We start from the raw sequence: 15,109 nt of genomic DNA on the forward strand, positions 1-15,109 counted from the left end.
AGAACTTAAACTTGAAACGGAAATTTAATAAAGTGGTTTAAAACATTCAATGTGTTAATGTATAGAGCCTGTGTATGAGCAGATGTATGTATGCTTAAAGCTTACTCTCAAAAAGCTTGAGCTTTAAATAGTTTTCGTTGCGATTGGTTTAGAGAGAATGCGTATACGAACAAAAAAGTTCCTTTGTAATCCTAGAGAGTAAAAACTATAATGGGAAATTGGTATGATAATGGTGGTTGAAATACTAGAGAATATACATATGTACATACATATATATATATTATTTCTTCAAAGAAAAAGACAAATAAACAACCTAACATATCAACAAATACTCAATATGAAGTGTTTATTTAGCATCTAATTACTGTGAACTAACATTAATAGAGTGTATTTGCGAATACTTTTTTTCCATTGAAGACAAATCGTTCAAGTTTTGTGTTGTTACAACAAACAAAACACAATAAAAAAGAACTTTTAAACTTGAGTGTTTAATGGCAAATCAAAAAATCAAAATAAAAGGTCGCAAATAAATGAGAAACTGTTTAGTCGTTGATTGTCGGTTAAAGGAAAGTGAAATAAAAGCGAACAATAATAAGCCAAACATTAATAAATAATTAATTAAATTTACAAAAGTGAACGTTCTGGACAACAACAACAACAATAACAACAACACAAATATATAATAATAGTAAAAATAGTTTTATTAGAAAAAGATCCAGACGTTCGTTAATTTATACAAAAACACAACAACATAACCACACTTGTACTATTTGTATTAATTACTAAAGCCACAAGTGTTACTTACAATCTATTTATTTTCTATAATATTTATTTAGTTTTATCGAATTCCTTCGTTTTAACTACCTAACTAACTAGAATTATTAACTTTCAAATAAAATGAAACAATTAACAAGTGAAACACAGAACATTGGGAAAAATAACGTTTCCATGGCACATAATGGCCATAATCAGCATCAGCATCAAACGAGCGAGAATCAGAAACATTTAATGCAATTTAACACCAACAACAGCAGCAGCGAGAGTAACACAAACGGTAGCAATGCCATCACCATCACCAGCACCTCCACAACCACAACCACCGCCAACAAATCTGGCCTTCACTTGAGTTTTGTGGCCAATGCAAATGAGAGTATTGGTAGTGTAAATTGTAAACAATGTCAAATAGGTAAGCACATAGTTTTTGTTCATTTATGTCTCTACAACAGCATACGCATACATATGTATATATGTATGTATGGACATACACAAAAATGTACATATGTATGTATGTAAGTATATAATTTGCACAAAATTAAAACATTCATACAAATGTAGGGTACTGTGTTGCCATATATGAAGATTTATCTTAATTTTGAATTTTTTTTGAGGTTGTGTGAAGATAAGAAGATTTTTATACAAAAAAAAGGTTTTAGAAAAGAATGATATTTTTTCAAAAATATTGTTTAAATTAAAAATTTAAAAATCAAATACATTTATAGTTATCGCATTTTAAAATTGCATTATATCTGTTTATTAACTAATATCAAACCTATATAATGATATATTAATTGTCCAAAAATAAGCCTATACAAAGGGAGTCAGACGGCTAAAATAAGAAAAATTATAGATTTAACACATAATATTCTGATTGAATATAAAATTAAACGCAACACAGCCCGACAAGGAGTCAATGATAACAAATGCTAACCTATAGCTATTAACTATAATTGTTTTAACATCTATTTGGAAAAGAAATCCTTAAAGTTTCCATGTAATATTTGCAAATCTGAAAAGCATGGACACATACGAACCTATTATCTAACTATTTACAGTTAGGATTTAATTATTATTAACATTATATTAATTATGATTTGTAATTCAAATTTGTTTAAACTTTAATGTGAAGATTTGTTTAAAGAAAAATAGATTTTGTTTGTTTAATTTGAATGTATGTATGTTACATACATGTATGTTTATGATGTGAATTAAATTGTGCGCCACACTTTAGCTTTCTATGTTTAACTTTTAAGAATTTTATTTAGACAAGCACATATTCCTTGGTTTACGACTAATAAAAACAGGGAGGATATAAAATTATAGAGAAAAGTATTAAGAAAACTGTAAAATTATCAAATTTTTAGATATTAACACTGTTAATTTAACAGATTTCCGGTACGGTTAAGACTGCATTTTTTAGTTTAGTCAGAACCATATTGTGTACAGCTATTTTGGCATATTAATTTAAAAGTGAAGTTAAATTATTAGTAGAACTTTGATATTTGTTTAATTTGTTTGAAATGTGTTAAATTTTAGAGGCTATTTCTACATTTTTTATATAACATGCAACAATCCTTGAGGTTGGTTTTAAACACCAATGAACTTTTTATTTCGTGAAACAACTTTGAAAGTCAAGGTAATTGAAATTCACATTCACATTTATTGGGGTAATTATAAGAAATATATACATACATATGTATGTATGTGTATGTACATAGTCTAAAATTTGCAAGTCTATTATTAATAATTTTTATAACAACACAATATAATAATATATCCTCATTAAAAAAAAAACTTTCAAAATTATTGAAAAAGTTTTTTTACAGTTAGTTTTTAACTGATTAAATTGCGTCAGAAGTTAAATTAATATTTTGATCTACCACTATATAAGGGAAAATATCATTTACCGCAAACTTGTGTTTATTGAACTATTTTAATATTTTTTTATAGCATACAATGTGTATAGGTACATAAATATTTTTAAAATTTGTATGATGAAATCCTAACAATAACTTACATTAAAACTAGAAACATAAACCTCAGTAATTCGTGCGAATCTTTTGTCAATAAAAGCCACAAAAAATATATGAAATTTCAGACGATTTTTTATTTCACAAATGAAATCTTTCAACAAACTTGATATTAAATTGATTTTAAAAATAATGTTGCATTCTTTTCTAACAGCAATAACAATAACATAATCTGAGATTTTGACATTGACTTTGGAATTTCAGTTTTAATTACAGACCTACTGTTAAACAAATTATTTTTTACGGTTTATATGCGTTCATGAAACTATGTTTTAAAAACATATGTTTTTAAACACCAGCATATACATATGTATGTATGTAATTACAAACATATACGCGTATGTATATATGCAAGTACAATTAAACACGTTAAAATTTATCTACACATTTAATGTATTCGTAATTATTTATTTATTTATTTAATTTTACAATAAGTTATTATGGATGAATGATTGCATTATACATTTGCCTTCTTTCGAACAAGCCAAAATCAAACACTCAAAATAATCGTCTAATCAAGTTTTATTTTTATGGATTTTAAAAGAATGAAACAGTAAAACAGACACATGAACTACTTTAAGTAAATGTACATACATATGTATGTATAAAAAAATAATTAATTACGTCGGACATAAAATATCGAAGGTTATTTATACTATGTACATATGTTTACATCGCTTATTATCTAGGAATTACTTACCTCAGATTTGTTTAATTAGTGACAAAATCATGGCATGTAAACCATACATTAACACATTAATTCATATGTTCATATGCATATATACATACATAATATGTTTTAGTATTTTTTCCGTGTAAAAATACAACTTATGAACATATATGATTTACGAATACAGTACATTGTATCCGATTTTTTAATTGTTATAGATGTTAAAGCAATTCCTGGGGAATTCATTTCTTTATACTTTTACGTCAAAGTAAAAAGTTGTTAAACGGACTGTTTAAAATGTTGTGTATGTCTCAAATTAAAAATTGTTTAACCAATATTGTAGGTACACACTAGGGATGAACATACAAATTTCACAGATTATAAAGTGATAAAGAGCATAACCTTAAATATCTCAAAAAAAAGAAAAATAAACAACTATTTACACTATAAATTAAATCATTCATCTGATAGACAACTAAAACTAAATTTGAATACTATGTATGTACATAGCTTTCGCTTCCTGATAACCTTTAGAAATGACCCAAGATTTGATTTTTCATTTTAAATTCTAACAATAATAAATGCTACGATATTTATTCGACATTTCAAGAGCATTTAAATAAACACTTTATCATCCTTTTTAAAGAGATACATATGAACATATACTCATACATATGTACATATGTATGTGTGTATATATTAAAACAAAATGTTTATACCACACATATATACATACATAGTATGTATGTAATTATTACATTCATGTAATTATTTTTCGAAGCCAATGAAAACAACATTGTCAAATAGATTTTCTAATTAATTTATATACATATGTACAATACATACACACATATGACGACTATCATTTTATGATAATAAGTTTATATTATTATATACATGTATGTATACATACATGTTTACATAAACATATTCAGACATAAGTTCTATATACTACAAAAACTACTTCAAAATTTGTTATTATATGAATGCAAAACATAAATAGGGTTTCATTCAATTAAAAACATACATAGATACAAACATATTTAATTTAACAAGAAAATAAATATCTTAAAAAGCATCCTGGAAATTATTGTGTTGACGAGCATTTCTAGCAACTTTATAATTGCGATAGTCTGACGATTTCCACAAACGTAAATGCTGAATGTCTCGAAGTCTTGATGGCATGTAGGCAAAAAAGGTTTTACGAGGAGGACCATTAGAACAAATGTATCCGCGCATAGCAAACCAAAAAACGCGCGTATGTTCCAAAAATGATGAATCCAAATGACGGTAGTATTTATTCTTAATGTGTTGCACCTGAAGGCAAAACAATTTAAATATGAAATATTTAAGCTTATTATATATATTGTAGATTTTATTTTGATAATTAAATATAAAAAGAATGAAATGTGTTGTGTTGCATCCTTCCGTTTCTTCTAAACGTTATCTAATTCAATATATGTATACATATGTATATAAGTACATTCATACCTTTTTGTTCAAATACTTTCGGCAATTGTAGTTGAGAAAAAGGTTAGTACCAATGTGTTTGGCATTCGGTACGGAGAGTTCTAAATTGTTTTTAACTACAGCTCGAAATACTTTACACGACATTCGATATGATTTGGCTCTTTCCCGTGGTGTATACTCCTTGCCAAACCGACGTGCTATCCATTCTCGTAGCATTGGTATTTTATGAGCATCCGGCAATTGAGCCCATACAAACTTTGGATTTTTGCGTAAGCATTGAAAGGCATCAAATAACATTTGATCCATCAACAAGTAATTTTCTGCGTTGTAATTGGCTAAAGTGGGATATTGGTTAAGGGGCTTTAGTGTTTCTGCCGTTTGTGCTTCAATCGTTTCCCTCATATTGTCTTCATAATTTCTTAATTCATTTTCAAACATATTTTCTGCGCATTTTTTGACCGCTTCGTCGTATTTAAGACTCGATTGGTTTGACAAATTTGAAGTGTTTCTGTCCAAGGCTGCAAGAAAACATTTCTTTATACTGGTTTTGTTATCATCTTTGAATTTTGTAACAAATATTTTTTCATAATCAAATTTAAAGGGCTTGTGTAACATGGTCCTATTAAAAACCATATCGGATGGCATAGAAGTATCGCTGACATTATCGCATTCAAGATTTTTCACCTCTTCATTCATGTTTGTATTACTTAAACAACCCCCTCGTTTTGGATTTAGATTTGTTGCACCATTGCATATATTTTTGCAAATATTTCCGCAATTTTTCATATGTATTTCACGTATCTCATTTCTATTGTTCAGTTTATTTATTTTGTTATTTTTATCCACTGCTTTAAAATTTATTTTATCATCAATTATAGTCATATTATTACAACAACTACTGGAATTGTTTGCCACGATGACATCGAATATTTTACAATCACTGGTAATGGTTTTCAGTGATGCTTCCTTTTGTGACGCATGTCGCTTGGTTTGCGTGTTGAATTTGCACAGTTGCAGTTGCACATCATGGTCCAGTAGTTCGATAATATTTTTATTCTGTTCCTTTAAAAACATAAGAAAAGAAATATATATGAGAATATATATACATACATATATCGTCATTATAAGTATGTGACACATTCTTACATTTTTACCCTCATTGGATTTAAAGCATGATTTTAAACACTTATCTCTTCTTCTAACTCTAAGTTCATGCTCTAAATTGGTTTGTGTTATTTTAGTAGACTTGTGGTAATCACACAATACATCAATGGTTTTGGACCTTGCACAGGCCTCTTTAAAGTTATAGAATATATTTCTAATGGTTTCATGTATAATTAAGTAAACAATACGTTTGCCTGGATTAAAGTGGTATTCCGCATACCAACGATTTGATTCATTTTGGACTATATGATTGCTATTACTGTAGCGACTGTACATATTAAAGTTAACTTTGAAATTTGGTATCTCTAACAGCAATCGTTTGCCATATTGTTGAGGTCGAGGATATTCTTCAAAATAAGGTAAAACATATTTGGTCGAAATTCTTTCTTTTTTTCGTTTATTAAAGGATTTCTTAAGTGCTTCGCGTTTTAAACCAGCTTTTTTCATTTCGATTCTTGATGTATGGCCACTTGGAAGAATTTTATCCAATTCCCGGAGAGTTGTTATCATGTCTAGATGACATATAGCTGAACATATTAATTGTTCGTTAACACTATATGAGTTTGGATCGTGTTTGGGGGTTTTGTAATGCATCTCCATGAGAAACCATAGAAAAACTAAATCATTGCCACGACTTAGATGCATTAAACACATAATTTGTTTTGATGTTATTATAGGTTCAAGTCCGATTAAATTTAAACAATATTGTACACGATGTGTTGTACTTTGTTCTGCATCGTCTCGCAAAGCATTGAGGAGCCTGTCGGCTCCTTGTATATGATAATGTGATGTTCCACGAAACCATGGCGCAACATCTTTTTGCGTAAGATATTGCGTTATAATTTTACTTCTAGAAGTTTGTTTTTTTCCCCCAATATAATCTTTTTGTTTAAATATCACTTTATTATTGTTGTTAGAATATCGCCTTTTAAGATCCATTATTTTCTTGTATCAAATTACAAAAAATTTTAATCTTGATCCCGATGAATTATAAAATGAAATATAAAATATTTTAAATTTTATTTCAAAGTACATGAAAAGAAATTAGAAGTGAAACATTTAAATTCATTTTTTTCATTTTATATGCTGTTTGGGACATCCAGAATATTATTACAATGATAAAAGTATAACTTTCTTTAAATGGGAACAATTTTTTGCTATTGTTAGATATATCAAGAACTATAAAACAAGACAGTTTAAGTTCTTTTGATTTTTTGTTACATAATAATATTCATGAATCGGAAATGTTAAAATAAATAGATACTTTATACATATTTCTTTTAAAACAATTGTGAAACAGTATAGGTATATAGTTATTGCCCTTTAATGAATTTTGATCAGAATAATTACTAGTAACGAGGAGGTTGAGAAGAAGTTTGACCTATTTAAAAAAATTTGTATTTGTTTGTCAGAAATTTATTTATTTAAATTATTTCATCCTACCAAATTTGTACACAAATTTAAACCATCCAATCAAACTACCAAAAGTCATTTTGAGAGATTTGAAACTACTCTTCTTATAACCACATCCTAAAAATGAACTACTGTTTTCCATAGATTTTCTATGGGATAGAGAACTGGTGATAAGACATACCACTTTAATGTGTACATCTTACCACTCGATTACAACTCTCTTGGATTTCTCATTTTCAAATGGCTTTTCACAATATTAATATCTCATTTTAAACTTAGCCACATATTTACTGAGAAATTTATAAAAGTGGTTACAATTTCCTACAAAATAATTAATATTCTGAACTATAATACAACGGATTTTAGAGTTTGTTATAGCCATATCCAACTGTATAATACATATGTAATTAAAATATTTACATCAAATTACCAGGTGTTGTTATATTGTTAATAGATTTTATTGATTTCGAAATTTGCAATGAAGTACATATGTTTATATACATATGTATGTACATATATTTTAACTTCCACATTCATATTCATTGCTGACTTTTTATTTTAAGAGATAAGAGAAAGAGAGACTAACGGAGTTTATTAAAGCTTTAAGCTTCTGAAGTGACAATGTTCTGCTAGCATCAATTTTTTTATTTTATTTTGTATTCTTAAAACACAAAATAACGGTTAACAATCAACAGTTTCTGAGAGCATGGTTATTTTTAAGAGGATTTCATTTAAAGCTTTAAAGCTTTAACAATATTATATATGTGTGTGTGTTATACTGTGGATGATTTTAATTCTCAGTTTAAACTTCTTAAAAAAGTGAATACATACAATTAAATAAATATGTAATATAAAAGATTTGAATTTTTGTATACTTGTGTAGAAAATTTTAGTTGTTGAATACAATTCGTCGAGCGAAGACGGAGTAACGGTCACATCAGAAATTTAAAAAAATAAACAATGTGTTAAGAAAAATATTAACAAAAGTTAATGTGAATAATAAAAGCTTGACGTTTTAACTTAAAATCGACAATAATAATAAATATTTGTTTTACAACTATTATTTACTTACTTAACTTAATAAATCCATTAACTATTTCTAAATTGGTGCCTATTCATAGACATACAAATTTGAGTATAAAAAATATTTTAAATAAAAAGCTATAAGAAATCAAACACAATCAAACAATAACTATTATTAAGTCCACCATGAGTTTTACGCGACAATTGTCGGAAATGAGTGCCAGTGAATTGAACGATGCCATCGATGATACCAATTTTCCACAAGCTCATGTCCTTTCACGTGGCCGTAACAATAGTGTTTGTTCAACAAGTAGCACTTCAGGCACTTCTTCTCTAATGGACCGCAATCTATCGCAGACCGATGAAGTTATAAGTGGAAATGCGAATGTTCCAACAACAAATGTTGCTTCAATTGTTGGCAGCAATAATAGTACTGTCGCTGACAATAATGCTGTTGTCAGTGACATTCCCATAACCACTAAGACAAACACTAATCGGCCAAAACTGATTTTAAAAACAAACGGTATAAACAATGAAAATGAAACAACTAGATCGCCTATGACTCCAATGACACCAAGGACTTCTACAACACCAGGTAGTACATATGTTTAAGTTTTTATCTTAAGTTTACAACTAAAATCCAATGTTGTCATGTGGTTTTAAAATACTAATATAATACTAATATTTAGCATTATATAATTTATTTCGTGAGTTAAGTGCATGTGGCACAAGTTTATATGTATGTGTGTATGTATGCATATTTTCAACAGATGCTCTGTGTTGTTTAATTTTATATAATATATGTACATACATACATTCATATCTGTATGTACATAGATACATTTACAATGTATTCCTATATGCGATAGTTGAATTGAGACAAAGTCTGATTTGTTGATAACTTCGGAAAAATATAAAAATGTATTTCATTTTTATTTATGATAAGATGAATAGTACGTGTGAATGTACATAAGTATTTATGAGGATGTTTTATAATGAAATTAGCAAAAATGTAGTAAGAGTATTGACTTCAGAATTAATTTCGCTAAAATACCGCTAAGAAACATACAGTAATAAAGTTTTTCTAGTTTTTTTTTAATGGATTCAGTGTTGACTTATTTTGTGGAATCTATGACCATCGATAAGTCCATTTATGTGTATGTGAGGATATTGATATTCTTTATAACAAAAATAAAATTAAACATTTCTATAACATTAATAACATTTGCTGTTTTCTCTTTTCAGGCCACGAAAACTGTACCTTCCACCATGATCTTGAATTAGATCACAAACCACCTACAAGAGAAGCTCTATTACCTGATATGGCCCGATCATATCGTTTACTTTTAGGTGGTTTGGGAGAAAATCCTGATCGTCAGGGTCTAATTAAAACACCCGAAAGGGCAGCGAAGGCAATGCTTTTTTTCACTAAAGGTTATGACCAAAGCTTAGAAGGTAATGTTTAAAATCTTATTAGCCATATTAAAATTTTCAAAGAAAGATTAAGTGAATCATTATATTTAAAAAGAAATAAATTTAAACTAGTTATTTGAGTTTTTACGTTCATAGATACTAGATATAAACATGTATAAAAAATCCCCGTCAACTGTCAATATTACTATACACATATTTAAAGTTGTGGTTAAAAAATAATCCACTAATATTGATATATACAGGTGGTTTCCCAAATTGAGGGAAAAATCAACCATTTTGGGTTTTTTAATTATTTATTCTTGCATTTGCATGATGATTTCTAGTAAGTTAAAATATTAAAAATTGTTAATGCATATTTAATTCGTTTTAAATAGAAACAAATTTACATTAATAAATTAATTAGTGGGTCTATCTCTAAAGAATTTTTTAAAACCAGTTTGTTGATTTGGGCCAAATGCTTATTCGTGTTCACATATACTTTTGCAAAATAACCACGATTACTTTGTAAAGTCAAACTATAAGTAGAGTAGTTGTGTGTACGGTCGTGAATTCTTTATGTTTTTTTATAAGTATAGCTTACGGTTTTTTTTTAATTTATTTTTTCGTCCAAATTGCCCAACTCCTGAAAACAGCTAAAATTAAAAAATAAAATATATGGTTACAAAGTATTTCTGAACATTGGTAAAACCAACAAAAAGTTGTTCATGTTGTAGTAGATGTACAAGAATAAACAATTAAATGACATTAAGTTAAAGCTTAGAATTATTTAATCAAGTCTTCAAACGCATTCCCAGAGTATTGAGTATTTTATATAAAATGCAAAATTCTGTCTGAATAATTTAATTTTGTTTACATTAAATCTGTTTCAAATTAAATTAAAAACTAAACGTATTATTTTAAAATAAAAAACCAAAAAGCAAAAGGACTAAACTTTTAAGCAGAATTTGGAATGAATAGGTGAATTAATGATAAAAAGAATTCACTCCTTTTAAGATTTGTATTGAGTTTTAATCAACAAGTATTTGGAATATTATTAGTATTTTTAATTGCTTACTTTATATACTGAACCAGACCGAAAAACCGGTTAAATATAAAAATTCATTAATGTCACATCATAAAAAATCATAATAAATGAAAGTAATTTGCCTTCCAATATTTAAAATTAAAACTATATAAACGGGCAGGTGTTTTTAAGAAACACAAATAAACTTAAGTGATCTCATTGAGTCTTAGAATACATTGAACTCAAGTACATTCATAGTATGTACATATTAGTTTAGTTTATGAATTTGGTTGCTGGACCAACAACTCTCTAAAAAGCATGTTTTGTATTTCATCCATTTTTTATAATTATGATTAATTTAAAGAATACCTTAATATAATTCTGCTTCAATCTCCTCCTTAAAGAAATCATATACAACACTCATCCTAATATTACACAATTTTTACCACCCACACTCACACAAGTAGTTGTATGAGAGTAGTAAAAGTACTGTTCCATGAACAATCAATTGACAGTTACATTTATTTTTAATATATACCAGTCTTGAAGTAAATAGTGATACATACATATACATATTAATAGTAATCCAGAAGTAAGGAACTGTCATTATTTTGCATCAATAAATATGCACATATTTAAATACTGTGTTTGAATTTATAAAAGTTTTATTTTGTATAATTAATATTTTAGATGTGCTAAATGGTGCGGTGTTTGATGAAGATCACGATGAAATGGTTGTTGTTAAGGATATCGAAATGTTTTCTATGTGTGAACATCATTTAGTGCCCTTTTATGGTAAGGTGTCTATTGGCTACTTGCCTTGCAACAAAATCTTGGGACTAAGTAAATTGGCAAGGTAAGATTAAACATTGTATACACATCTATATACACACATACAATTTTTATTGAATTTTAAAATTCATACGTATATTTTTTTATTTAGAATTGTGGAAATCTTCTCTAGACGTTTACAGGTTCAAGAAAGGTTAACTAAGCAAATAGCTGTTGCCGTAACACAAGCTGTTCAGCCAGCTGGTGTGGCAGTAGTTGTAGAAGGAGTGTAAGTGTTTTGATTTTAAGCACATATATATGTACATATATTAATTATTTCCAAACCTCTATTCTCAACAGGCATATGTGTATGGTTATGCGAGGTGTACAAAAGATCAACAGTAAAACTGTGACATCTACAATGTTGGGAGTTTTCCGAGATGATCCTAAAACGCGAGAGGAATTTTTAAATTTAGTTAATAGCAAATAAAGCTTTAATTAAAAATAAGTTGACAGAATGACATTAATTGAACAAGTACTTTAACAATCATTTTAAGAAAGAACAATGTATAAACACGTATTTAAACACACACATACACACATAATTACAAAATATTATAAATAAGGCATATAAACAATAATATACATACATACATTTGTATATTGTAATAATTTTTGCTAATATCAAAAATACCATAGCAAGACCTTGAAGAGCGTGAACTATTCTACATTTTTTTGCGATTGATACCTTTCCAAATGCGATGAAGTTTATATAAATATTATAATCTTTCTAAATGAGCAAAATTTAATATTTATTTTGCATAACAAGTTTTTTTTACACTTTATTATAGAAAGGATTTTTCTGTACAATAATATTAAGAAATTTCCAATACATCGCGATAATATAGCATATTTTAGACAAAAGGTGTCACTTTGTATGAACAGTTTTCAAAATTATTTTAGTAAAATAACAAATTTTAGAAATTGCTTCTTAAAAATAGGTTTTTATTATTAGGACAGTATTGGCAATAAAGGAGTACTGTGGTATTTTACCGACCAAAAATAGCTCAATTTTAAATTTGAATATACATATGTATGTTGATATGTATAAATACTTACATATGTAATACTATATTAAATACATACATATAATATTTAACATATGTTCATACATACAAGTGTACGTTTATGGAAAAAATCTGAAATGAACCCCTTATTCAGTACGGAAAGTATGAAAAGTACTCAAAAAATATTTAATAATTTATTAATTTTCATACAAGTTTTGAAAATAAAATTTCCGTCCGAGATACTGGGCACGGAGGTTAAATACATATACAAAAGCTTAATATAAATTTATAAAGAATATTTTTGGAAATACATATATTTATATAACTACTATGTATATAAAAAAACATAGTTATACAAAAAGATGTATAAAATTGAAAATACATTTAAAAAAAATTAACGGTTAGTAATTCATAATTTATTGTATAAAAACTGGGTCCAAGCAAGCACTGTTACATAGTATAATTATACAAAGTAAAATATAATTTTATTGTTAAAAATCCATTGTTATCTTTGGACTTTAAATAAAATATACATTTGTATTTCTTTTTAACTTTTGAATACTCATTTTTTCTAGACTATTTAATAAATATATTTATTCGTAGTAACTTATAGAAAATTTATATTGTGCAAAAGTCCAGAGATGTCCATAAATATGCTTTAAGATAATATTGTTCTTTAAATTAATTTTTTATATTTGGTTTTTTGTTTAGTTAGATTGTTTTTTATTTATATGGTGACTGGGTATATTTAAGAAAATAATCTATTATTATGATATTATATTTTATTAACTTAATATTGTATATGATTTTGGTATATCACTAACTAAAACACAACTTATATCCTATATATAATGAATGTTATTATTCTTTATTGTTATTTTAATATATACAAACATAAGTTTATATTACAAATTGTCAAAAATGTAAACGTTTTAGGGAATTTACAATGAAACGAATTTTTTAAATTACTATATATACTATATACGTTATACTTTTTTGCTTTAACGAAAAAATTACACAAAAGTGGAAAAAAAACTGATGTCTTCACTTTTTCCATGATTATTATGTACACCGCAAAATGAGTAATATGTTTATAGATTGTACAGGTAAAAAAATATATAAAATCAAAATTTATTAAATATCAATATTGCATATACATATAATATTTACATACATACTTATTTTTAAATAAATAATCATATTTGTTGAAAATTTTGACGGTGGGTTTCAATTTATTTATTATGTAAACAAATATACATGTTTGTTTTCTAAATCGAATCGGATTAAAAACCGAAGAACTTTTAAACTTGTTTGAAATGAAAAATAGTTTAAAATTCTTATAGCATTTTATGAAGTTACAATTAAAAAAAAATAATTATTTATTTTATTAGAATAAAATTACATTCGATATAGTTCCGACTAGATTTGTGTACTCGGTTTTGAAGCGAGAAAAATTATGCGAATTCGGATGCGATATATTTTGACTAGAAATGTGATTGTGACGTTATTTTTTTTAAAGAAGTTTTGGAAAACATTAAGTTACGTATGGGGTCTCATTCATCATTTTTAATATTAATATGTATATTATATGTATATAAATATTATTTATATACAAAGGTAAGTGAGAAAAGATATTATTTTTATAATTACTAAATTTCGATAAACATTATATTATACTTTGTAAATGTCTTCTTTATAAAATGTATATTTTATAAAAACATATATATAAATTTTTTGGTGGGAAAAAATCTATTGATTTATAAAGTAGTATACATCATTTTTTCATAAATTAATCAAAGCCAATATATTTGTTAAATTGCGTTAAGATCATTGAAAAAAGTTTTGCTGTTAATAAAATAAATATATGACAGGGATGTTATAATCCACAGGGGTGTCATAACGCTGATTGCAGAATATAGTCCGTCAAATAAAGAATAAGATATTTTAGATACATATGAATGTATTTTACGTTCGAAAATATATTGAAATGATTACTAAATTTTAATATTTAAGATTAGAATCTATAGAATATATTAGCATTAAAAATCTACAGTTTTAACCATTACGTCGGTTTTATTTTTGCAGTTAGATTGACAACACTGTCACAAAAAAAAATAACCAATTATTTTCTTGCAAAATATATGCTGTTTCTTACAGTGTTTTTAAGTGTAGATGTTTGACCTTTAACTAATTTTAATTATTAATGTAAATATATATTTTAACTGTAAAAATTGTATAATGAATGTCGTCACAAAAAAACTATATCAGCCGGCTCAATACAGCTGTT

The 15,109-nt window shown here is 26.6% G+C and overlaps 2 protein-coding genes across 3 annotated transcripts; one reads left to right on the plus strand and one right to left on the minus strand.

Annotated features, from left to right (window-relative positions):
* Positions 1-580: 580 nt before the first annotated feature.
* Positions 581-14,038, plus strand: LOC111682390 (GTP cyclohydrolase 1). Of its 2 annotated transcripts, none has more exons than XM_023444338.2 (5): positions 581-1,186; positions 9,793-10,002; positions 11,675-11,840; positions 11,928-12,044; positions 12,116-14,038. In XM_023444338.2, the coding sequence occupies exons 1-5, from the start codon at positions 898-900 to the stop codon at positions 12,243-12,245; spliced, it is 912 nt and encodes a 303-aa protein (XP_023300106.2). In that variant the 5' UTR covers positions 581-897; the 3' UTR covers positions 12,246-14,038. The 2 variants fall into 2 exon arrangements, with proteins under 2 accessions (XP_023300106.2, XP_023300105.2); XM_023444337.2 differs by lacking the exon at positions 581-1,186 and adding an exon at positions 8,411-9,142.
* On the minus strand, positions 4,282-7,138 carry LOC111682374. Its single transcript, XM_046953714.1, has 3 exons — positions 6,094-7,138; positions 4,969-6,009; positions 4,282-4,794 (listed from the first exon to the last, which is right to left on the minus strand). Exons 1-3 carry the CDS (start codon positions 7,048-7,050, stop codon positions 4,546-4,548), a joined length of 2,247 nt encoding a protein of 748 aa, XP_046809670.1. The 5' UTR covers positions 7,051-7,138; the 3' UTR covers positions 4,282-4,545.
* Positions 14,039-15,109: the final 1,071 nt, after the last annotated feature.

This window comes from Lucilia cuprina, chromosome 6 (genome assembly GCF_022045245.1).
Source record: "Lucilia cuprina isolate Lc7/37 chromosome 6, ASM2204524v1, whole genome shotgun sequence".
Lineage (NCBI taxonomy): Eukaryota > Metazoa > Arthropoda > Insecta > Diptera > Calliphoridae > Lucilia > Lucilia cuprina.

Excerpts from the sequence above, each read along its gene's own strand:
- LOC111682390 (XM_023444337.2), top strand. The coding sequence starts at position 8,734 with ATGAGTTTTACGCGACAATTGTCGGAAATGAGTGCCAGTGAATTGAAC. Across the intron at positions 9,143-9,792 it reads AAGGACTTCTACAACACCAG|GCCACGAAAACTGTACCTTC; the intron begins GTAGTACATATG and ends TTCTCTTTTCAG. Across the intron at positions 11,841-11,927 it reads GGACTAAGTAAATTGGCAAG|AATTGTGGAAATCTTCTCTA; the intron begins GTAAGATTAAAC and ends TTTTTTATTTAG.
- LOC111682374 (XM_046953714.1), bottom strand. The coding sequence starts at position 7,050 with ATGGATCTTAAAAGGCGATATTCTAACAACAATAATAAAGTGATATTT. Across the intron at positions 6,010-6,093 it reads AATCCAATGAGGGTAAAAAT|GAACAGAATAAAAATATTAT; the intron begins GTAAGAATGTGT and ends ATGTTTTTAAAG. Across the intron at positions 4,795-4,968 it reads GAAAGTATTTGAACAAAAAG|GTGCAACACATTAAGAATAA; the intron begins GTATGAATGTAC and ends TTTTGCCTTCAG.